This window comes from Sorex fumeus, unplaced genomic scaffold, assembly GCF_029834395.1.
Source record: "Sorex fumeus unplaced genomic scaffold, SorFum_2.1 ptg000037l, whole genome shotgun sequence".
NCBI classification, from domain to species: Eukaryota; Metazoa; Chordata; class Mammalia; order Eulipotyphla; family Soricidae; genus Sorex; species Sorex fumeus.
In genome coordinates, this window is record NW_026606094.1 from 16,128,916 (window position 1) to 16,155,822 (window position 26,907).

Below are 26,907 nucleotides of genomic sequence, written 5' to 3' on the forward strand. Positions count from 1 at the left end.
AACTTGTGTCACACAGATCAGGTTTGACCCCCAAAGCCCTCCATTTTTACAATGATATAATCTTGAAAAAATTTCATTTTTTAGAGTGGTCATTGTTTCACATTCAAGATGAGAGACAGTATGATGGTTCATGGATTTGTTAGAAAGATGTCTTGAAATATTGTTGTTTGGTATTTTGTCAGACTTAGCTTAACACCTGGCACATAATACATAATCAACTATGACACAGTATATATATATATATATGATAAACTTAAGTGTTATTATTTTCCTCTAAAAATTCTTGGGGTTTGGGTTTATATATCTATTGTGACCATAGTCTTCATCACTATGTCCCGAGAAGATCCGAAAAGAAAAAAAAAAAAACAAGCATGAGTTGGTCTGAAAGGGCAGTTCATTGAAAGGAATGGAAGGGTATTTGAGGAAGAGATGTACTTTAAGCCCCCAATATCTTTTGGGGAGTGGACGAGAGGAGAGAGGGAAGAGAGAGGGAGGGAAAAGGGCCTGCCCACACCTAACTAAGGGCATATTCCTGGCTCTGAGACTAGAAAGAGAAAATTTACAGATAATTACATAAAAGAAAAGTCTCATAACTGCTAGATCACATAAAAGACATAGAAACAAGTGGTCAAAAGTAGTTGGAAGAAACATATGGAATGTAGATTGAATTGAGTTTATAGAACATTGGAATAGTATTGTTATTGTAACCATAATAAGTCTTATTCTTTTTCTAACTTATTTATAGATAGTTTGTTATATACAGGTCTTTTTCCTCCTTGAGACAATATATTCTTCAATATTTATTCCTGTTTTTATGTTAGCATGAGTGTGATTGCTCTCCTAATTTCTCTTTTTTATTTCTTATTTTAGTATATAAGGATGCAATTGATCTTTGCATGTTGATTTTGATTTTGTACTTCAATTTTACTAAATTTATGTATTAACTTTAATAGTCAATCTGCAAGCAAAAACTGCTTGAGTTATTTTCTAATTCAGATGACTTTTCTGTTTCTTGTCAATTGCTCCAGCTAGAACTTTCAACAGCATGTTAAACAGAGTTGGAGAAATTAAGATTCTTTGTCTTGTTTGTTCTTAATGGTGAGGGATAAAACATTATCTTCTAAATCTCAATTTTCTCTGCAATTTTGTTTTCCTTCCATTTAAAATATCACTTAGTGAATTGAACTCTTTTGTTATTCTATAGTGAAAAGGCTTAAACTGTATATTTCCAACATTAAAATATATACATTGGTTCTTATTATTTGCTCAATATATCTTCTCTATCCATTAACTTTTAATCTTTTTGTGAATTCTTATAATTCAGGTGTGTGTCATAAATCTAAATACTGTCTTAATTGATCTTTTGAATAAGAGTTTACCTACTTAATTTTCATTTTTCACTTGTTTCTATGACCTAAATTCATTATTGGTATTCTTTATCTTAATATTTCTTAGTACATTTTGTTATCACTTTTATGTCCTATAACTCCAAGCCAACCATATTGATATTATTTATGCTGTAATGATGTTATATCAATATATAATTTACTGTGATCTTAGTTCTTCTCTTATTTTAACACCACAATAACTTTAGCAAAAGTCAATCATACTGCATATATATATATAATTTTTATTAAAGAGCCATGATTTGCAAAGTTACTGATAATTGCATTTTTGATATAAAATAATTCAACACCAGTTCCTCCACCAGTGTCCTCAGATCCCCACCCCTTCTGGAGCCTTACTCCATCTCTGCCTGTCAACTTGATAGGCACCTTACAAAGTTTCAGTGTTTGCCACTTAATTCTCAGTTCTGCTTATTTTAAAGAATATCTCTTAAATATCTCCTATTTGCATACTACATTCAAAATGGTTTTCAATATTAGTATTTGTGGGAAAGCCTTTGAAATATTTTATGTTTCAGAATATTTTTATTATGGTTCTCACATTTAAATGACATTTAGATTGGATATAAAGCTGCTTTTAAATTTTGAATCTCTTTTTCTTACAATGGGCTAGAGCGATAGCACAGCGGTAGGGTGTTTGCCTTGCACGCAGCCAACATGGCCGACCCGAGTTCGATTCCTCCGCCCCTCTCGGAGAGCCCGGCAAGCTACTGAGAGTATCTCGCCCGCACGGCAGAGCCTGGCAAGCTCCCCGTGACGTATTCGATATGCCAAACACAGTAACAACAAAGTCTCCAATGGAGACGTTACTGGGCCCGCTCGAGCAAATCGATGATCAACGGGAGGGCCTTTACTTTACTTTACTTTTATTACAATTTTGTTATTAAATATCTAACAATTAGATAATACATATCCTCATTTTCTTTGTTTGAATGTAATGGGTTTTTAAAGATTATTTTCCTTTTTGTCATTGTATGTTCTTAAATATGAGAAAACATATGATAATTTTAATTTTAAATTTCTTTAAATTAATTTTAAATTTTAATTAAAAATTATTTAAGGGCTGGAGCCATAGCACAGCAGGTAGGGTGTTTGCCCAGCACACGGCCAACCTGGGTTCGATTCCTCCATCCCTCTCGGCCCAGCAAGTATCCCGCCTGCATGGCAGAGCCTGGCAAGCTCCCTGTGGCGAATTTGATATGCCCAAAACAGTAACAACAAGTCTCACAATGGAGACGTTCCTGGTGCCCTCTTGAGCAAATCAATGAACAACGGAAAGACAGTGGAACAGTGCTGGGGACTGAATAATCCAAGACCACACACATGTAAACCATCTGCTCTGTCACTGAGCTATATCGCCAGCCCTCACATAATGTTTTTATGTATAGGTTTTATTTTCTTCTTTGATATTTTATACAGACCCTTTGACTCTATAATCAAAATAAAATAATGAAGTCATTTAAATGAGTGCTTTATTTTATATTTGATATTAATGCTCAGAAATGTATCTCCATTATTTCTCAAAATACGATCTTCTAATTTTCTCTTTCTCCTTAATATTTCTAGTTTCTATGTTCTACACATAGATATGATTTTCTTTCAAATGGTCTATTTCTTAAGTTTTACCTGTATTCCCCTAGACTAATTAGAGAAATTACTGTAACTTGATTTTATAACTCACCACTATTTTCTGTCTCTTTTACTGCAGATCCTTCAAGTTACTTTTCCATTCTATAGTTTCTTTTTCTCAGGTAGTATAATTTCATACCTCTTGTTTCTGCTTGATGTTTTTGATCATTTTTATGTTAACTAGACTTTTTAAAATAATAAATTATTACTTTTCTTTTTAAAATTATATATGGTTAATTCAAGAAATTTAGTTTCATGTGATCTTTTATTCTTAAAGTTTAAAAAAATGCTTTGATGGTGTTTCTGTTTTTGTATTTTATTTTTGAAAGTCATTTTCCTCAAAACTTTTGATGTTTTGACATGTGATTTTATTTTCTTCTGAGAATATTGGGTACTATAAAAGGAGTATATTTGTGAGAGGTCACACCATAGATCATTTTAGTCTTTATGATCTTAGTGGTGCAGATGTGAATGAAATCTTGGGTAAAGAACCTCTGACACCAGGAACCATGTCAATCACTCTTTACTTCAAAGCAACTTCAGAGATCAGGAGTTCACGTTTTCTACCAGGAGGAAGAGTTGTTGAGGACTACGTTTCCCCTTATTGAAAAAAATTTTGATAAATTCTTTATTATGTCTTTAAAATGTCCAAGTTTTTCTAAATAATATGTCATGTGAAGATTTTGCTTTACCAAAAAAAAATCTGTTTTTGTAAACCAGAATATATATTTATTCATAGATTTTCTATTCAGAATTGCACTGATCTGCAAAATAAAGTTAAGCTTTATACTTTATTATTACTTAAGTAACATACCTTTGGCAAAAAGGATATAGACTTTTGCTTTGTAAATCCTTTCAGATGCATATGCAATCTTAGGCACTAATATTGTAGGCATATATTTTAATGGGGTAAAGTCAGTTTAGATTACATGAAGTGTATCGCATACTTTGAAATTGAAACCAAGTGTCTAATGATATTCAAGAAGTGATTAGCCATTTATGTGAAATAGAGTAGTACCTACAGCATAAAATTAAATAGGATATTAATCATTACGCTTTAGGGCATAACTTAGACAATAACCAAAGTAAGGAGAAGATGTAATGTACCTATAGTTAGCCAAGATTAAATTCATTATCAGAATTCCAACTCCATTTCTAAGGAAAAACTCATTAATACAGTCTGGCCAGGTAATATGGACCCAACAAAATGCTATAGTTAGGAAACTATCATTTTATTGTTGCAGTGTATGTATAGTATGGTTTCTTTTCCTCTTAAACATTTATGTAATTTTCTACTGCTGCACTGGAATTCATCTGAATTCAAACTCTTCAGAGAAAAAACAAAAAAGTGCCCTTGTTCCTTCCTCCTCACCTCAAACCCTTTTGTCCCCTGTGTCAATTATGTTTATCTACGGCACAGTGGAAATAAATGCTCAGGTGAGATATGTGATGTTTCTGCTTCTAATCAACATAGATTTAAAAGAAAAACTTGGAAACATAACTTTTACAAATCAAACTAAACAAGTCATTTGTTAGAGAAACATCTACCTTTTTTCAATGGATTATTCTAATACTAAAAACACTTTCCAATTAGATTGCATTTGTCCCAATTTTTTTCAGATGTGGAAAATAAGAAGTTATATACAGACCATGAATTAAAACTACATTTTCAAACAATGATTTTTATATAAAATAAATATAATGGAGTCCTAATAGAATAACTAATAAAAGAACAAACTTATAAAAATTCATGTTTATAATACTAGCTTATGATTCTTTATTGACATGACTGACACCTATATTTTTGCCAGATTTTCACTCTATTTTCAAAGTTTTTCCCCTTAGAATTAGTATTTTATTTAACATAGTGTAATGGACTATTCTGGTCTAAACTATTTTTGTTCTTTATATTCTTTTTTTCCCCTCACATTTATTTCTAGGTTGATTTTGTAAGTAACACCACCACCCCTGCCTGTTAATAAAAGTTCACTTAAGTTGAATTGGTGTTTTTCAAAAAAAAGTATCAATAAAGAGTTAGTGTCTCAGGTTATAGCATTGTTTGATTACTTATATTGTTTTTAGTTCTTAAGGGAGGATAAATAATGACTACTTAATCCTTTTGTGTTTCCAAGTTGAAAATGAAATTAAGAAACTTAGAATATAAATATTTTAAATGATCTTATCCTACATTTTCCCCCCATGGGTATGAGGGAAACACCTGAAGGTACTCAGGGATTACTCCTAGTTCTGTTCTCAGGAATCACTCCTGGCATGCTTAGGGGACCCTGGATACCAAGGACTGAACCCGGGTCAGCAGCATGCAACCAAGAACCCTACTTGCTGTACTATTACTCTGGCCCCTTATTCTATCATTTAAATGTAGCTTGTTTTCGAATAGAAATATTAACTTGAGTTATGAGTACTACTTAAACTTAATTATTGAGAACCAATCAATACTCATGTTTGCTTATTTTTATCTATATGTTTGTTTTTGGGTCACATCCTGCAGTGTTCAGGGGTTACTCCTGGCTCTGCACTCAGGAATCACTCTTTGCTATGCTCAGGGGAACACCAAGAAATGTCAGGGATTGAACCTGGGTTGGCGGTGTGCAAGGCAAGTGTCTTACCCACTGAACTATCTCTCTGACCCCCAATACACACATTTAAATAATAAATTGCTACTATTTTGAATTGTGAATAAAATATTTTAGCTTTCTGAAAAATTGTTACTGAAAGCACTTTGAGAATTTTAGTGATGCTATAATTAGACGTACAACATATCCATTAGAAGAAAAAGTAGTTTTATGCTACTTTTGATTACCAGATGAAATATTTATAGTAATCTAGAACATTAAGTGCTCAATGATAAAAGGTATGCCTTCCAGGAAGGAAAGTCTCTAAATTAATTGTGCAAAATACCTCTTGAATTTTTGTTGATGATAGTGCTGAATTCCAAAATATTAACCCATAATGCCTAATATATGATAAGTAATGAACTTTCCAGGATTATTAAGATATGTTGAATTTTTGTCCAAAATGATATTTTTAATTATATTCATTTATAACTGTCATGGGAGAAATCAAACATCTATAACTCTACAAATATCAATAATAAATTTTATTCTTGAGGGAACTGATTTCTTTTTGCTTACATACAAATATTTTTTTCAATATATCTTATCCACAAGAATTTCCATATGATTTTAAAAAGCCAATGCATACTCATAAGTTCTTTAAAATATTTTGTATTATGATTAACAAGTGAAACATTTTAAATGCAGAAAAAATATATATCTAACTGTACCATTCTATGTATGTGTGATTGACTTTTAATTTTTTTTCCTTTAAAGTTATCTGGAAGTATTCTAGATGTGTATAGTGGAGAGCAAGGGATTTCACCAGTAAATATGGGACTTACGAGTGCTTCCTGTCCAGGTAGTCTACCATTGAAAAGAGAAACTTCAGGTAATGTTGATTTTATACTGTTATTCATACTTAAGTAAATTATATAAATACAAGTTAATATATACTGTATCACTGTATCACTGTCATCCCATTCATTGATTTACTCGAGTGGATCCCAGTAACACCAGTAACATCTCTATTTGTCCCAGCCCTGAGATTTTAGCAGCCTCTCCTTACTCTTCTTTCCCAACAATTGGAGGCTCTTTCAGGGTCAGGGGAATGAGACCTGTTATAGTTCTGGTTTTAGCTTATCAAATATGCCACAGAGAGCTTGCCATGCTCTGCCATGTGGGTGGCATACTCTTGATAGCTTGACAGGTTCTTCGAGATATATATATATATATATATGTATTTATATTTATAAATACATATTTATATGTATCTGGTATCTGTCACTGTCACTGTCCTCCAGTTGTTCATTGCTTTTCTCCATTGTGAGACTTTGTAACATTGTGAGGCCCAGTAACTTCTCCATTGTGAGACTTTGTTGTTACTGTATTTGGCATATCGAATACATCATGGGTAGCTTGCCAGGCTTTGCTGTGCAGGTGAGATACTCTTGGTAGCTTGCCAGGCTCTCTGAGAGGGATGGAGAAATCGAACTCGGGTTGGCCATGTTGCCTGTGTGCAAGGCAAACACCCTACCCACTGTGCTATTGCTCCAGCCCATATATATGTATAAGTAAAGTAAAGTAAAGGCCCTCCCGTTGATCATCGATTTGCTCGAGCGGGCCCAGTAACGTCCCCATTGGAGACTTTGTTGTTACTGTGTCTGGCATATCGAATACTCTCGGTAGCTTGCCGGGCTCTCCGAGAGGGGCGGAGGAATCGAACTCGGGTCGGCCATGTTGGCCGCTTGTAAGGCAAATGCCCTACAGCTGTGCTATCGCTCCAGCCCATATATATGTATATGCACATAATATATATATATATATTTCTCTCTATGATTTGTTGCCTACTGCCATAAATCCATCAAACATGGTGCAGTAATTATGGAAAATGGGTAGGAAGTGTGGGTAGTGGAGGTCAGCTGTAGGGGCTGGGTTACTTGAGGCGGGGAGGGCTCTCACCCATCCCCCTCGGGGGTGCCCCGAGTAAAAACAGTCAGGCGCGGATTTGGTGGCATGGTTATGGGGGCCTCATTTTATAGTCCTTTCTGGGAGGAACAGCTGTGAGTTCTGGAGGGTGGTCAATGAGACCTTCTCTTCAATATGTACTACAAAAATAAATTATTTTTTGATTTGGTGCCACATCTGGCTATGAATAGCCAGGGCTTATTCCTGTCTCTAGCTCAGGGATCGCTCCTTGTGGAGCACAGGGGACCATATATGGTCAGGGGTTGAACTGGGGTTTGGCTTCATGTGATGCAAGCATCTTAATTCCTTTTTCAAAATGATAGCTTAGTGGATTAGCGAACTAAGTTTTTATGTAAAATGTGATAGAAAAAATGAGACTGTCATTTTTAGTTTTTTTAAAATTGGTTTCATTATAGATTCTCATTAAATTTCTCAATTAAATAAAAGTTCCTTCAGCTTCAATACTATTTTTAAAAAGTGTTGCAATTCAAAAGAATTACAGAAGCACTGTCAAGTTCCTTCAGTTTCTAGATGAGTAAATTCAGCATTGGTGGATGTGTTTTTCCTACGTGATATGGCAGATTAGAGATAGAAATGAATCAGACTTAGGATTTCTTTTCTTACAATTTCAGTGTTTTTATATAAGAATAAAATTAAATTTAGTTAAAATTTTTATAACAAAACTGAAAAGATAAAAATGAATTTTTGATTTGGAGATCTTGAGTGACATTATTTTGCACAGGTGACATTAACAGTTTTAGTAAATGTAATATGTTCATCTTGGAAACTAAGAAATAACTTTAGAAGTTTATAAATTCAAATGACTTAGATAAAATTAATGAATACAGTTTTAACTAAGCACACTTAAATTTATTCTTTTATTATCTATTTTAACAACTACAGGGGCCAAAGAGATGGTACAGTGGTCAGGGTGCCTGCCTTGTGTATGGTTGAGCTGGGTTTCATCCCTTCTACACATATCGTCTCTGAGCACTGCAAATATCGTACCTGAGTGAAAATCCAGGAGAAAATTCTGAGCACCACTATCTGTGGCCCCCAAAACCAAAAAATAAAATAAAAACTAGAATAATCAAAGTGACACTGTACTAATTATCTATGGCTAGAAAGTTAATTATTCCTAAAATGAAGAGATTGAAATAATTAATATTATATTCAATAATCCTGTTATTCAGAAAATCATTGCAGTTTAGAAAACTGATTTTTTTTTCTCAAAGTCTTTCAGGAAGTTAGAACCAAGGTGTTAGAGAGATTATCATCTGTGACTTTAAAAACTAAAGGATGTGTTACCAAGGTGGTTTACTTACTTATCTACTACATTAAGCTTCTTGTTGGCAAGTGACCTAATTTACCACATGAACCTTTCCATAAGACTGCTCAGTTGTCTTCATGACATGACAACTGGTGATCTGAGAGATACCAAAGTGGTAAATGTATTTTATTACTTACTCTTGACTGTCTAGTTATTTCCACAGTATTCTGTTGGTTTCAGGCTCAGCCATTTCCTGTGTGAAGGAATTTTCTATGGTCTGAGTATCATGAATGAAAATGATATGGGCCATTCTAGAAGGTAACTGTGGCAAATCTTTACAACTACAGCATGTCAATTATTCAAAGTATAGTTATTGATAGGGGGTATGTGACAAAGGTAGTTTCAACTACTGGGATGTGCATGCAATTGTTATTTTTGATAATATAAAGGGCTGGAGCGATAGCACAGCGGTAGGGCGTTTGCCTTGCACGCAACCAACATGGCCGACCCGAGTTCGATTCCTCCGCCCCTCTCGGAGAGCCTAGCAAGCTACCGAGAGTATCTCGCCCGTCCACACGGCAGAGCCTGGCAAGCTACCCGTGATGTATTCGATATGCCAAACACAGTAACAACAAAGTCTCCAATGGAGACGTTACTGGGTCCACTCGAGCAAATCGATGAACAACAGGAGGACAGTGACAGTGACAGTGACAGATAATATAAAAAATTAGGTTGGAATAAATGTGATTAATCACAAAATTCTAAAACATAAAAATGAACTATTTAATATTTTAATTATGTATTGTACCTCTTTAAATCATCAGGTTAATTATTACATCATATCAATTTTACAGATGACTGTCTGGGAGAAATTTTAGTAAATAGATCACAAGGCTACTAAATACACAATCAGAATACACATCTAAATTTTTCTAAAGGTTTCTTCTTCTTCTTCTTCTTCTTCTTCTTCTTCTTCTTCTTCTTCTTCTTCTTCTTCTTCTTCTTCTTCTTCTTCTTCATATTCTTCTTCTTCTTCTTCTTCTTCTTCTTCTTCTTCTTCTTCTTCTTCTTCTTCTTCTTCTTCCTCTTCTTCTTCTTTTTATGTAGGAGTTCTGCTATTTATTCAGCCATTGGTTAAGCTGATTGAATTGAGTATGAACTCCACATTACTTTTTTAAAATTTAATTTAATTTAATTTTTATTGAATCACCGTGAGATACAGTTATAAAGCTTTCATGTTCAAGATTCAGTCATACAATGATTGAACACCCATCCCTCCACCAGTGCACACTTTCCACCGCCAGTGTCCCCAGTATATCCCCATCTCTTATCCCAGTCCTCACCCTGCCTCCACGGCAGGCAATTTTTCCAATATTCTCTCTATATTTCTGGACATTATGTTTTGTTTGTATTTTCCCATCACCGTTCAAGTCTGCCTTCCAGGGATAGATGGTTTATATCATTTATTGTTCATTGCTTATTTTGGGGCTGGAGCAATAGAACAGTGGTGGAGCGTTTGTCTTGTGCATGGCCAGCCTGGTCAAGCCAGATTCGATTCCTTTGCCCCTCTCAAAGAGCTCTGCAAGCTATGGAGAGTATCTCGCCTGCACGGCAAAGCCTGGCAAGCTACCGTGACGTATTCGATATGCCAAACACAGTAAAAATTGTCACAATGGAGACGCTACTGGACCTGCTCAAGCAAATAAATGAACAACGGGAGGACAGTGACAGTGCTTATTTTGAATATCATTTGTGCCATGGCCATGTGCTTCTGGAATCCTAGATTGTAAATGGTTTGGTTCCAGAGACATTTCTGTAGGACACTAATCCATTTTGGGATTCAGTTGGGCATCTCTGGGCCATGGCTATTGGTGCACTAAGATGGCTCCTGGAGGCACATTGTGGGTGTCACAGCCAGGCCTATGAGCAGGCGAGGAGCCTGAGAGGGACAGCCCAGGGCCTCTGCCACTATGCAGCCTGGAGATTTAGTCCTGGAACCTGCAATACCCGGGTCTTGCTTGTGGAAGCTTTTGGTCACTGGGATTCCATCTGGAGTAGGTGGGGAGACTGCACCTGCTCCATCTCGGGTGCCCCAGTGAAATTGGTTCAGTACGGGGTCCGTATAGATCTCTGGCTCTGTGGTGTCTTCTGGGACTTGCTTATTCTTCTTCTTAACAATGAATATATGTTACAAAATCCTAAATATTTGCATTAAGACATATCACATTGGCTAAGTATTATTATATTTTTCACTTCGGTATATATATTTTATTTTAATATGAAAATATTATATTTTCACCTAAATGATGTGACTGGTTGAAGGTAAAACTAAGAGCTGTTTCAATTATCTTCCATTTGAACAGAAGCTGATAGTCGAGCTCTAGCAAAAGAGAGACAAAAAAAGGACAATCACAATCTCAGTAAGTACATTTTTCCATTTTTAGCTATTAAGTAATGCAAAATTAAATGTGTGAAGGTTAAAATGTATAGTATAGCTGTAATTCATTTGCATTTTGAGATTAGCAAACAAAATTAAAATTGTATAGACTTACTATTTAAGCTGTCTCAGAAAATTTTAAGACTCTGGATCCTCAAAACAGAAAAATCTCAAAAATCTCCCCTTCATTACGCTCTCAAAAAGCCTACGTGTGACTGCAATGCAGACATCTGGTTATATTTGAACTCTTCAGTTATTCAATAACTCAAGGGTTTAAAAAGATAAAAGCAGCATTGGAAATGTATACCATTTGAATAGCCAGAAACAGAAAAAAAAAAAAAAAGAAAACTCCAGATACTCAATGTTCTGTGTCAGCTTCCCCCCACACCTTTCATAATTACAAGTTATCTGAAAGATATTGGTTATTGTCATCCCCTTTTGCAGAGGAAAAAAAAAAGACTGATATTTTCTGGGGGCCCCAGTTTGACTCAGGCAACTGATCACATGAGAGAAAGAAATAATAGATAAGGGGAAATGTTTAGCAGTAAGGCTGAATTAGTTATGTCTTAAATGCTTAACTGTCAAATGAGTTTGAACAATTGAGTGTGAGATTTACACCCCTGCAGCTAAATAAAAATATGAGATATGAGTAAGAGAATTAAAAAAATCAAAACTTTCAAACAAAAAAGAAACAAGTAACGTCCTTGTGTAATTTAACTGAAAATGACTATGATCTCCTGTGAAACTTGCATTTGTTCATTGATACATTTATTTGTTATGTTCAATTTATCAATATAATAATCGATCTAGGCTTCAGCAACTTCAAAATGGTCACCAGGGAAACTTGTATAGATAATGCTTCCTTTGCTCAAGTATTTTGACAGTGTTTTTGAAGTCTTTCCAGTTTCAGATGTCATTGAAACATCAGCTTTTCTCTATAGTTTAATACAGTTTGGTAACCAGAATAAGCTGCTGGGTCTTCAGAGATGGTTTTCCCTTGGGTTTATTGATTTTTGTGTGTTGATGTAAAAGACATGCCTTATACCAGTGGCACCTTCTGTTAAGTTTGAGATTTTTATTGCTAATATCTAATATTAGTTTCTAATACTTTCTAGAAAGTTGCCAAAATATCTTAGCTTGAACCCTTAAAATACTAAACTTTAGGAAAATTACCAAAAATAAGTTATAAGAGGCATGTTTTAAAATGATTTTCCTCACTGAAGAGTAAAACATTAAGTTGAAAAGTAGGAGGAAAATGTTGCAAGAGATACTCTTCGAGGAAATTCTTTAAATCTCTTATACTATCTATCTCTGTCTTTCTCTTTGGTATTTGGGTCACACCCAGCAGTGCTCAGGGCTTACTCCTGGCACATTGCTTAAGAATTAATGCTGGCAGGACTTGGTGGGAGAGGACCATAGGATTCAACTTTGATAGACCTTATAGAAGGCAAGCTGCCCTACTATACAGTCAGTCCAGGCCACTTAGACATTCTCAAATCCATGAAAATACAAAGATTTAATGAGTCCATAAGATATTTTAATTAGCTTTAGAAATGCATATTTGTTGCAGAAGCAAAATACAAGGCTTCAAATTTTGATATGTGTTTGCTTTTAAAACAAACAAACAAAAAACAATAGTTGGGAGGTAGGTTTCTGTTTTTTCATTTTTTTTTCTTGTTTATTTTGTATTTTTGGTTTGGGGGGGCTTACCTAGTAGTTCTCAGGGGTTATTTCTGGTTCAGGGACTGGAGCGATAGCACAGCGGGTAGGGTGTTTTCCTTGCACGCGGCCCATGCAGCCGACCTGGGCAACCCGGGTTGAATTCCTCCACCACCCCTCTCAGAAAGCCAGGCAAGCTACTGAGATTATCTCGCCTGCATGGCAAAGCTTGGCAAGCTAGCCGTGACGTATTGGATATGCCAAACACAGTAACAACAAGTCTCACAATGGAGACGTTACTGGGCCTGCTGAGCAAATTGATGAAGAATGGGTGGACAGTGCTACAGTGCAGTGCTAACCTTAAGGGAAGAGCTATCATGTTGCCACAGGAGTTTTTAGGGCTGTTATAAAAAGACTAATGTAATTTTCATCATGTTTGATAAGTATTGGTCCAGATTAAGAAACAAATACAAAACAAGTATGGGGACTATTTTTTTGTAGTTGTTAGAAGGAACTTACATATAAAGAAACTGTGACTGTCTCTCCATTTTAAACCTGTTAACAATTCCTTACTGCTTTATCCTTTCTCTGTATTGTAGGCAATAAGTCATTTAAAGTACAATATAGTTGGTAGCTGGTATGTCTACTAATAGAATGTTTTCCAATTTTGATTTTCCTCTTAAATGATCTTGCTTTATGGAGATAACCATGTTAAAATACTGTTACAGGGCAGGAAAGACAATACAGTGGGTATGGTGCTTTCCTTGCATGTTGACAACCCAGGTTTGAGTTTGATCCCTGCATCCCATATGGTCCCCTGAACACCACCAGGAGTAATTCCTGAGTGCAGAGACATGAATAAGTTCTGAGCATTGCCAGGTGTAGCCCCCAGACATAACATAACCAGTCAAACAAAACAAAACAAAATCGCGATCACGACCATTCTGTTATTTGTCAATTGCCTCGAGCAGGCCCCAGTAACGTCTCCTTCATCCTAGCCCTGAGATTTTTTAAAAAGTGCCATATTCAAGGCTCTTTCAGAGTTAAGAGAACGAGACCCTTCATTGTTACTGGTATTTGGTATATTGGGTACGCCACAGGGAGTTTGCCAGACTCTGCCGTGTGGGCAGGTTACAATCGGTAGCCTGCCAGTTTGTCCAAAGTAGGAATGAGATGATAAGATGTTGCACGGCCGCAAATGTGGCTGTGCGCTTCCAGGAGCTGGATTTTATAGTCTCTGAGTCTTGGCCATTGATGGGATTACATGGCGCCAGGGGGCCAGTTGGTGGATGTGACCACCGCCTACTGGAATTTGTAGGATCTGGGTGGAGGATGCTCAGCTCCGATCCAAGTAGGCTTGGAGATCTCAGCCCCAGGACCCGCGTGCCTTCGTTCCCCTGCCGGTACCTTCATGTGTGCGGAGAGTGGTCTCAGTATGGTGGTGGCTGGTTCTGGAGGTCTTCGGCTGCCGGAGCCCTAGTCGGGGCTGGGAGGAAAACTCAACCCGCTCCCCTCCAAGGGGCCCCAGCAAGGACAGCCAGGTGTGGGGGCAGGAGACTCTGCCAAAACAAAATCACAAATTATAAAGATGCGGAACATTGGACCATGAACAAATTTGTGAAGTTCTTCAGCAAGGACACAGCTTCCCAGTCACCAAATATTTAAGTATTTAAAAGTTTAACTCAGGGGCTGGAGAGATAGCAAAGCAGGTAGGTCATTGTCCTTGCACACAGCAGACTTGGGTTCGATTCTCAGTATCCCATATGGTCCCCTCAGCACTGCCAGGAGTAATTGCTGAATGCATGAGCCAGAAGCAACCCCTGTGCATTGCTAGGATGTGACCCAAAAAGAAAACAAGTTTAACTCAAGCAATAAAATGATAAATTAAATATGTCCCATCCTCCTTAAACCTGAAATCTGACTTCTGAGTGGTAAACATCACAATGAGTCCATGTAGGTCCAAGTTTGATCTCCTTAGTCAATGAACAGCATGTCTCACTGTCCATCCTATCCTCTGTTTCATTGTGTGTATCAGTAGTCAGGTATGAGTGCAGATCCTTTATGCTTTACCTTCCAGTTGTGTTTATACCTTCCTCTTGTTCACATCTTGGACCCAGGAGTAAGCACATTTTTAACATGGTCTTTCCTCAGCAGGATAGGCTGGGAAATGGTCTAAACAAGCTCTTGAAGTGGGGTATAGCATTGGGAAAGATATCCAGGGATGCTTCTGGCCTTGTGGGTGGCTTGCTCAGGGGTAAGGTGTGGTAAGTGAGGGCAAAAGGGGTTCCTCTTAAGTATGGAGACTGTGTTAGAGGTCTTTTGCTGCGATTTAAAAAAAAAAAAACCCAAACATATCAAAACCCTCGTGAATAGTGAAGTAATTTATTACTAAATTATTCCAGTAATTTCTTAAACTTGGCTCCTTCATGAATAATTATTATTATATATGAAATCATTGAGGAACCAAAGTTTTTGTAATAAGCCACTTAAAAGCCTTAGGTGGGGCTGAGACGTAGGTCAGCAGAGGGCACTTATCTTGCATGGGTTGGACCTAAGTTTGATCCCCAGAAACATAACATAAGTAATCAATAATTGGAACAGAAATATAGTTCAAAAACCTGAAGTGCTCGCTTTGCACACAGGAGCTCAGGGTTCAATTCCCAGCATTGCATGATTCCCTGAGTACTGAGCTGGGAGTCGCTCCTGGTACCTCTGGATGTGGTCCTAAAACAAAACAAAACAAAACTACCTTATTGAACATGGTCTAAATCAGCAGAGTAGGAAATTCTGATATTTCATAGAAGACATATTTAAATAACTGATTCTGGTGACTCAGTACTAAGTCAGTCCTCATTTTGAGAAAATAAAAAGAAATATCTTTCATAGATTTTCTTCATCTTATATTTAAAGGCTTCAGTAATATTGGAGTTTGTGTAAACATGCATTTCTTCTCATTATAAAACATATGTGTATGTCTATCTATTTTATCACTGTTTAGTTTTTTAGTTTTTCTTTGATGTGGTGTTATCTTTTTTAATCAAGTGCACATGTAAAACAGGATTAAAGAAGTAAAATAAACTCTTATGAAATCCTAGTGTTAGAGGAATTCAAATATTTTAATCCTGAAGGTCAACCCACTTATAGCATATCACTTTGTGGATTAGATTCAGAAAGACAATTTATATTATTTTATGACTCTTCTTTCTAGCAGCACATCTTAATTTTCAAGTATTATTTTTTAAATATTTCTAATATTTTTGATATATGGATTCTACTTTTTTATGATTTTCTTTTTTTTATTTCCTGGATAAATTTATTTAATTAAAACAAATATGTTTTTGATGGCCTTTCAATATCTGTCTTGCAAGCCATAATGTCCAAAAGTAAAGAGATAGCAAAAAGGAAATTATCTGCCATAGAGACAGGGGGTTGGGGTAGTGGTGAAAGGGATACTGGGGACATTGGTGATAGAAAATATACATTGGTGGAGGGATGGGTGTTGGATCATTTTATGACTGAAACTTAATAATGAAAGCTTTGTAATTGTATCTCACAGTGATTCGATAAAAAAGTGACATTCAAAAATAGGCTACAAAATAAAATTTGTTACCATTTAAAAAATTTGTTACCTGTATGGTAAACAGGAGATCCTGGGTAGGGCTGGAGCAATAGCACAGCGGGTAGGGCGTTCGCCTTACAAGTGGCCAACATGGCCAACCCGAGTTCGATTCCTCCACCTCTCTCGGAGAGCCCGGCAAGCTACCGAGAGTATTCGATATGCCAGACACAGTAACAACAAAGTCTCCAATGGAGACGTTACTGGGCCCGCTCGAGCAAATCGACGATCAACGGGAGGGCCTTTACCTTTACCTTACCTTACCATTTAAAAAAAGACATGTTTTAATTCTTGATGCTGGAAATACAGAATTAATGTTGCTCTAATAGTTTATAACACTGTCTTTACATAAAGATTGACAAAGAAATTTCTATATATTTGTACATCAGACTTTTAAAGAAAAAATTTAAATAAGATTTGCAATGACAATGAATGCATTGAAACGCAAACAGAGAAAGCTTATCTCTGAATAAGAAATTATATTATTAGTTATCAGAGCCTGGGCTGTGAGCAAGCAGTAAGAGAATACCTGAGAACTTGCTAAAAATGCAAGTTTCTGACTACTAAGTTCAGGAGCACTTACATGTGAGGATTATGTATTACTTTTAATAGTCTTTCCACATTTATCTGTTTGTTTTTATTTTGCCTTTTTAGTTTAAGGACCATAAATGGATGTGTTTAAAGCTTGCTCCTGATTCTCTGTTCAGGGAAATCTCCTGGCAGTGCTTGCAGGGGTGAGGAGGGGGTGGTCGGGGACAGAAGGGGACACATGCAGTGTCAGTGATGGAACTGAGGTTAGATATGGATAAGGCAAGCTCCTTAACACATATACTCCTTCTTCAGCCCAACACATACCTGATACACACAGTTTGAAAACTTCTCTATATATTATTGAAGAATTTTTAATTTGAAAGACAGATTTACAATATAATTAAAATAAACTTCTTCATCACCTCTCTATGTCTGTTCCTCCAGAGGCACAAAAATAATAGAAATATTCACTGACCTTAAGGAAGTCTAACTGGGCAAAAACACATGCCCAAATTTTGTTTTAGACCATGTGGAAAGTTTATGAGAAGAATAAAGATTGCTGCAAACTTTAAAACAATCCCGATGCTCTTATAAAGGGCATATTAATGAAATAGTAATCAATATTTTATAATATAAGATATGTGATAATATATATCATATTTTATGTATTTATATATCAGTATGAGTATATTTATTGAAAACAAATGAAAGGTGTTTGAGACCATCTTTAAAAAGTATTGTGGATTATAGAATTATAGTTTTAATATTATTATTTTTACTTTCAGTAAATACTTGAGTTTTCATTTTATTGTTGAAAAGTATGCTTTTGACCTACTGGAAATTTTTTACTTAATGCTTCTTAAAGATTATCAAGAAGGTTTACAGTTACCTAAAAGTGAATTGTGCTTTAATGAGAATAATCAATTATATTTCTTTTTTAATAGTTGAAAGAAGAAGAAGGTATAATATTAATTACCGAATCAAGGAACTTGGCACTCTTATTCCAAAGTCTAATGATCCGTGAGTTCAACAATCATTTCTTTAATAATGTTATGGTTTCAACACCCCCAAAATGAGTGGGAGGGAAGAGAAAAAGGGGAGAATCAATGAGTAGGGATACTAAGCAGTTTATGACAAGGATAAGGCTACTTTTGGATTCTTTTATGTATTTACTCAAGTGAAATGTTTAGCATGTATCAAGGTGTTTATGAATACTATTTCTTTTTAGTTACATAAAATAGGTAAATTAGTTTTTCTCAGTTATATAGGTGTTTCTCTATGACACCAGCAGTAGTAAATTAAGTAGTAGTATCTCATGTTTAAATCTGTGATTTAAACTTTTCCATCCAATTTATGGTTATAACAGTGTTTTTAAGATTTATACATTTATAGAAATTTAATTTTGAATTTTCAGAGCTTCTAAAATTTTGAGGACATGTAAAAAATGTAATTATAGAAACCTTCTGATTTATGCCAACCAGCATGGGTTGCTATAATTAAATTCAACCAAGTTTTTGAGTCACATGCACACTAAGTCATTTAAACAAGATATCTAAGATTGAAAATCTCAGGAAAATATGTCAATAAAAATATTAATTGATTGTGTTGGGGAGGAGGGCACACACCTGGTAATGCTCAGGGGTTACTCCCGGCTCTGCACTTAGGAATTACTCCTGGTGGTGTTTAGGAGACCATCTGTGGTGCCAGGGACTGAACCCAGGTTGGCCATGTATAAGTCAAGTGTAAGACCCACTGAAGTATCACTCTAGCCCCCCAGTTTTGGTTATTTAATTCTCCAAAAACATATAAAAATATCTTGTTGACTAAAAAACTTGATTCGAACTGATATCTGGAATTTTCAAGTACTGGTAATTATCCATTATTCTGCAACAATATTGATAAAGTGATATTTATAAAATTAGTGATCTTGGTTCAATAATTTTTAATAGGAGAAAATTTAACATTTCTCTTCATGGGCAGTTTTTGATAGGAAGGCATATAGAGAGGAATCACAGAAAGAACTTTGGTTGCATAGTATGAGATCTTGCTCAGTTTTAGTATAGGCCCTATCTACAAATCTTCAGTCTTTTCAATCTCTAAGCATGAAACTCTTTGCTTTAGTTGAAGGAACTAAACATTTCTCAGATAATATTTTTACATTTAATGTATAAGTGGACATGACAACACCATACATTTGCTTAAAGGCCAGGACCTTTTTGTTTGGATGTTTATATTTTTTCTTTTATATATCAACTACACAAAATCTTTTGCTATATTTCACTTTCTTTGCAATAAGACAAAACTTAAACTACCTAACAGATGTATTTTAAATGTTTCTTACTTTAATTCATGATAGTGTTTTAATGGAATCCATCTTTACTGGCATTTAATTGATTTTTCCCAAGGATTTAACATAATTTTATTTAAAACAGTAATAATTATTTTATTAATGTTCTTTCTCTTTAAAATTCAAATTTCATTGGTTAGTTTGAATATAATTTAATTATTTTCATAATAATAAAAACAATGAGCTTAATTTAGCAGACTTTAAGTAAGCATATGCCACCACAAAGATAACAGAAGTACATGGGTATATTTGAAGGTAGCCTCTGATACATACTTTTTTTCTGACAGTAGTTCATGGAAGTCACAAAAGGAATGGAGTGCATTAATCACTACTGAAAAATGATTGGGTTTGAGGTCAGTTAAGAGCTAACTCACAGTGCCCAGAGTATACATATATGCAGAAAGCAGATGAGAATTAATTTTGTACTCTCAAGCCTCACTGATTATTTCCAGATATCACCATACCTTAACATACCAATTGTTGACTAGGTATTTAAAAAGTATAGTCAACTGGTGTATATGAAAGGGGTTTACACATTATAAAGCTTGTTTGAGAGATTATTACTCATAAATTTACAGAAAGTTTTGATTATAAGAAGTCAACTTTCTAATTCTTAGTTCATTGTCTAGAACAAAGAATGATAAATTTCCTTTATAAAATGTTGGGTAGTTAAAAAAATGTTAGGTAGAAAGTATTTCAAACTTTTGGACCATGTAATTTTTATTGCAATAATTTAGTTTTTATTATAGTATAGAAGCACACTATGTTTATGAATAAGCAGTACTAAATTTAACAAAATTTTATTTACATAGTCTGTGAGTGCAGTTTTTCTACTAGTTTATAATATGAAGAATCAGTTTACAGTAGAATTTGTTGTTTTAAAGTAGCTGTATTTGGAAAAACTTCACTGTAAGAATTCTCTTTTGTTTTTGTTTTTTTTGTTTTGTTTTCATTTGTTTGATTGTTTGGGGGCCACACCTGGCTATGCTCAGAGATCACTCTTGGTGGTCTCTGGTGGTCATATCGTGTCCAGAGAATTGAACCTGGGCCGGGTGCATGCCTTACCTGCTGTACTATCTCTTTGGCTCCTGTAAGAATTCTTTAGTATTTTTTCTTCCTTATGGGTCTTACAAAAGTGGTGGATTATTATTCATTATAATTTTATTATGTCATAAGTAGACATATAACATTTGGTTTAAGTCTTACTGGAAACACGAATTAATCAGATATTGAATATGCTTATATGTGGATCTCATCACATAACACAAGAAGAAATGACTGCTTGCTGCAAGCTGCAATCGTAATATCAATTCTGGTTTAATTACCGTTTCCCTTAGTTTGGTCTGGCCTTACTGTTAACCTGCATCCCTTTGGATGAAACCAAAATAGAGCCTCTTCCAATGGCTCTACTTGAGAAGTTTGAATCCAGGACCTATTGAGTAGCCATCTTCTATGTAAATTATATTAGATTCATTTGTCGACTTTTCAGATGCAAATGTGGATAAACTAAAAGTTATAGCAAATCAAATTAATTGGTGTGAACACAAAGAAGAGACAATTCATGATTCACTTGGAAGACAGGAAAATAAATAATGAAATGTCATTGCCATGCATGACACAAAAAGTGGATCTTAAAAAGTAAAAGATCGAACACATTTCAATTTGAGTTTATCAAGTTTCAGGCAAATTTGTGGAATATGTGAGCACAAGTGTCAAAATTAGATACACCATTTAATTGAACTACTTATGAATAATATTTTAAGAAATCATATTATTGGAAATTAAAAAATAAGGTATAATCTCATGAGATTTTTCAGGTTGTGTGACATCACATTTAAAGTCCGTCAAATGAGACAGATCCATAATTTTGAAACATAAAAGGAAGAATAGTAGGGAAAACACTGGTGTATTACACACAGGAGGAGTCATACTTCACAAAGGTTTTGCTGAGGTTTTTGCACTACAAGTGCAGTGGGTCACAAGAAAAGATATATTTTTTATTACAGATACATTTCCGAAAGCAGAAAAGTCCCAAACATGCACAAAGAACTGAATCAAAGAGGTACTTCTAAATGTCACTTGCTCTTTGTCATAGAGCAGGGGTTGTTAAACGGCTCTCCTCTGAGGAAGTTTTCACTCATGATTAGAATAAATTGGGGATTGTCTAAGAAGAAAAAAATTGAATACATTTATAATTTTATGGGTTGATATCATTGAATGCATGAACAAATCATCAAGGCAATGGTAATCTCATGACCACTGGTAAAGATAAAACAAAGGCTGGAAAGATCTATCAGTTCTAAGGTTCTGCAAGCATATGACCAATCCCAGTTCTATTTCAGACACTGTACACGGTCTCCTGAGTACCACCATATTCACTTCTGAGCACAGGGCCTGGAATAGCTCCTGAGCATGACCAAGTATGGCCTACACACCCATTCCACATAAAAAAGTTAATGAAAAAAATTCAGTAACCAAAAAGAAATAAAACCATGCAAAACTAGCAAACATAAAAATGTGTAGAAATTCTACTTATGTAGTACCAATGATATACTTCACACGCATGTGCTACTTATGAGTAATATTTTAAGAAATCATATTATTGGAAATTAAAAAATATCATGAAAACACATATTATTTTATTGTTTTTTTAGCAGATTACTCTTATTCTACATTTTAATTTATAAATCAATTTAAAAGTTTTAAACTGAATTAATCTTATCCCCCTTTCTAGTATCAGAACTTCTTCTTAGTGTAAGAATGGCAGTTAAAGGCAGTAACTGAGATCTAATAAAACTTTCTAAATCAGAAGTAATAGATTGCTGATTAAAGCACAAAAACTCAGACTTAACATGATGTTTCTTTTTAATTTGTTAGTGCTTTTAAGTGGACCCCTAAAATGACACTATTTATGCATTTTCTGCTATTTGCCCTGTTAAATTTACTCCATGTTACATATTTCATTATCTGTTTTGGCCCTAAATTCATTCGGGTTTTTAGCTCCTCCAAAGTTTTAGTTCTGTAAGTAAAATTATGTTGTAGAACATGAAAGTCCAGTATAACTTTAGGTTTCTCATTTTTGTGTGTATTTGTGTTTATATCTGTACTTAGTTTCACTCCTAGTAGATCTTGGAAACCTTATGGGATGCCGAGTCCACTTGGGTGGGCCCCGTTCAAAGTAACTGGTCTACTCAATGTACTATCTGTCTCCCCCAAGAGACAGACACCTTAATAAGTTTGGAAAATTTAAAATTCTTCAAAGAAATAGGTTAAGATAATTTTAAAAGACTAGGGAATGTGGCTCAGTGGTAGACGATATGTAAGACCCTGGTTTTAATCCCTGGTATGCACAATCACTAAAAGTTGTAAAACAAGTTTAAAATAGACTAAACTTTGAGTTTAGTGCAAATGACATTAGTAGCTTTTGAACAACAATTCATTATATAAACTCTGCTATCATGTAAAGGTTTATTTTATTTATTTTCCAACTTTTAATTTTTTGTTTTTTTTTGGGTTTTACTTGATGCTGCTCAGGACTTACTTCTGGCTCTGCACTCAGGAGTTAATCACTCTTGGTGAGGTTTGAGGGATCATATGGGGTGTTGAGGATCAAACCAGGGCCAGACCTGTACAAGGGCATGCCTTACCCACTATACTATCTCTCCGTCCCCTGTAAGTGGTTAATAAGTTGTTTCTTTATGTTTAGTGAAACAAAATTGTTTTTACTGAAATATATTTACTTAGTTGTGTTGGGAGAATAAAAGAAGAAAGCATCTTCAAGGGGTGATGGCTTCTTTGGAATGGAACAAGCCCTTAAAGGCTTATTTTAGATATAAAACAATATGGTGAACTTCAAAGTTTACTAAGATTGTCCTTTTCATTTTCTTTTTGTCATTCAAGTTTTGTTCCATGAGAAGAAATGAAGCAAAATGAGACCAATGTAAGAGTTTTGATTTAGAGCCAGGGAGACAGCTGAAGACTCAAAACGCAGACTTTGCATGGGGCACGCCAGATTAGATTTTTGATAATCCAGGGTCGATCACCCCCACCCCCCACCCCCACCCCAGCAGCACTGCCTGAAGCTACCTAAGCACTAGTTCAGAGAAGCTCTCAAAAATACTGCTCTGGCCCAAAAACTAGAAAAAAGTTTTAATTCAGGAGTTCAGTATGTATTTTAAAATTATAGATGACTTTTAGAGTTAGTGATGAAAGTAGCTTCTTTCTTCCCACTATCAGAAAAATTGTTGTGGGTGGAGTAAGACCAACAATTATTATGGCTGCAGAGAACCAGTAAAGCATTTTCAAACTTAAGCTTGCATTGTCAGTGGTTGTTGCATTAGCAAAGAGTGTAGCTTATCTAAGCCCCAAAAGGAATCTGCAGCTGCTGACAGAGAAATGTCCATACTTTTATTTTGTTGTAGTTAATTAAATTGTTATCTAACTTGGAACCCCAGTCGGGTTTATGCAGATCATATTTTTTGTTAAGTATATATTATCATTTTTATTGGTTAATGAATACATATAATATTTAATATATTTCTTGTAAATCATGTAAACTAACAATATATGCAGTGTAATGTCTTTTTAAAATACCCCCAGATGCTTATTTCATGCTGTATTAAAAACATTCAGTAACTATAAATGGAAATTTATCAAGTTTTTATAACATCTCTGAATAAACTTACCGATTAGCTAGGCCTCATTCTCCACACTTATTACAATTCTAACATACTATTAAATTTATTGATGTATGTTTTTAGATATAAAACTCAATAGTGTCTTTCTAATTCCACACTTATCATCCATCCTATCTAAAAATAAATTATAATAAATATCCATTGGTACTATAACCTGAAATAGTATCTGATGATTAATTGCTGTTACTTAGCTTAAAGGTAAACTATTTAAAAAACATGTAAAAAACATATCCACAGTATTTTTTAAGTGTTGATGCTTTGGGCACTGAAAAAAATAATGGTTTCAGAAAGTTTTCCTTTATTGCAAATGTAGCATTGCCAATCTCTGATTGTTTCACCATCACTCAGGATCACTACTCAGAGGGAACCTTATTTTTTTTTCTTAGAAGCATAAAAGCAACCTTATTAGAAAGTAGGTTAAAAGATTGGTATATTTGAAATGATCTTAAAAAATTTAGGCTTAAATCCTCAGCAATGTACATTTCCTAGTTCATTAATGCAGAAATACTGCACATAGATTTTAATCTCAGAGTTAATAATAAAAGCAATTTTCACTAAAAATATAAAAACTGTAATAGTAGAATCATGATATTGCATTTAGCTCTCCCACAAAAAGTCACTTTATTACTTTCTTTTGACACTTATTTTCATTCTGGGATTAATTTTACTATATAAGGGCTTCTTAACTATTCTATTAAAATTTCTATTCAGAAGCAATAATATCTAAGAGTGAATAATAGTCATGTAAATCATTATTTCATATTAATGTAAAAGATTTTGTAAGTTCTTATGAATTCTGCTGACATGCACAATTGTGAAAAGGTTATCTCTTCGTTCTACAGTGATATGCGCTGGAACAAAGGAACCATTCTAAAAGCATCAGTGGAGTACATCAAGTGGCTACAAAAAGAACAACAGAGAGCCCGGGAATTAGAACACAGACAGAAGAAATTAGAGCAGGCTAACAGGAGGCTTCTACTTCGAATTCAGGTTTTTATAAGAATGTTGCTATGAAACACATAGCTTATGTCGGGCTTGCCTGTCATCAGCTTTCTTCATTGGCCTCATTTATTATTTTTTTCATATTAGCAGTTCTTTTTCCTTCTGAATGATAATTTTATTGGGTAGTAGAAGTTCATGAATCAGTTGTGTCAATTAGGTTTGGATTACAAATCTAGGATCAAGATGACTTTAAAAAATGTGCTGATAATGATTGACCACTAATTGCAAACTAGAGTAAATGGAACCAGTTCCATAAACATACACAATATCCTCCCAGCAGTAAAATAATAAGCTAAGGTTTTGTATCTCTAGATACTATTGGACACCAATTTCTTACCTCCCTCCCAATTTTTCTATTTTGTAACATTGCTATGGATTTTATTGCTGTAAGGCATATTGTGCAAATTTATATTAAGTCACTCCTCGTCTGTTCATATGACACACAATGTCAAAATATGAGTTTTCATAACTCTCAATTTTTTATGTTAGCATGTTTATTCCCAGGTAAAGCATCTGTTTCCATGAAATTGTCCTATAGTGAAAATTTAATCATGAAGAATAAATAGATGATTTCCTACTATTTCTAAATGGCTATAATGTCCTTTGAGCCACTATGTGACTGTCATTTGTCATGTGTTCCTTTAAAGAACAACAATGATGAACTTCTTTTTCAAGTTTGTGTTTTCACTTATATTTAATGCTTTGGACATATATCAAATTTCATTGTCTGCAAGTAGTATTTCTGATTTTCAATACCCTTTTTTAAAAAAAACTTGCTAAGATTTTGATCTATTTGTGGTTTGTTATGTTCAATTAAGCCCAATTTTAAAGCCATTATTTAATTATTCTTGTTTGCAATTGCAGGAACTAGAAATACAAGCTCGTGCTCATGGTCTGCCAACCCTGGCTTCACTTGGCACAATTGATTTAGGTGATCACGTCACCAAACAGACCCATCTTGAACAGAATTCAGTAGACTGTTGCCAACAATTGACTTTGTCTCAAGGGACAAGCCCTGAGCTCTGTGATCAAGCCATGTCCTTCTCTGATCCTTTGTCACACTTCACAGATTTATCATTTAGTGCCGCTTTGAAAGAGGAACAAAGATTGGATGACATGCTCCTGGATGACACAATATCTCCATTTGGAACAGACCCTCTGCTATCTGCCTCATCCCCTGCAGTTTCCAAAGAGAGCAGTAGGAGAAGTAGTTTTAGCTCAGATGATGCTGATGAGCTGTAAAAAACAAAAATAAACAAAATAAATAGACTCATTTCATCAATTAGGATATAGTTCTATGTTGGTACTGTGCAGTTGTGTTCCTCGTTTTATATGTAGCTTTGACTTCTGAAAGGAACATATAGGTAACAAAAAAATATGATTAGAGACAAAAGAGTCACAAGAAGCAGAAACATGGTGTTAAAGAATTAATAAGGACTAATAAAAAATTTAAATCTCTTTCACTACCATCTCCAAAAAATACTTAAAATTTGTTTGTCTGGAAAAGGTGCAACATGAGAAATAGTTCTCTATGTTTTAAAAGTAACAGTTTGATGATATACTACTAAAGTAACTGTAACTCTAACTGTCCTGTTGTTCATCAATTTGCTCCAGCAGGCTGTAATGTTTACATTTTTGACACTTGTTGTTACTGTGTTTGGCATATCGAAATACATCACGGGTAGCTTGCCGGGCTTTGCTGTGTGAGCAAGATACTCTCGGTAGCTTGCTGGGCTCTCCAAGAGGGGCGGAGGAATCGAACCCGGCTCGGC

The 26,907-nt window shown here is 34.8% G+C and overlaps 1 protein-coding gene across 2 annotated transcripts in view; it reads left to right on the plus strand.

Moving 5' to 3' along the window:
• The window catches only part of TFEC (transcription factor EC), a 50,103-nt gene extending 23,726 nt beyond the window's left edge, over positions 1-26,377 (plus strand). For both annotated transcript variants that reach the window (XM_056118595.1, XM_056118597.1), the window contains 5 exons: positions 6,386-6,500; positions 11,210-11,266; positions 18,034-18,109; positions 24,976-25,123; positions 26,000-26,377. In XM_056118595.1, the coding sequence (XP_055974570.1) occupies positions 6,386-6,500; positions 11,210-11,266; positions 18,034-18,109; positions 24,976-25,123; positions 26,000-26,377 (774 nt within the window). The remainder of the gene's footprint in view (positions 1-6,385; positions 6,501-11,209; positions 11,267-18,033; positions 18,110-24,975; positions 25,124-25,999) is intronic.
• Positions 26,378-26,907: the final 530 nt, after the last annotated feature.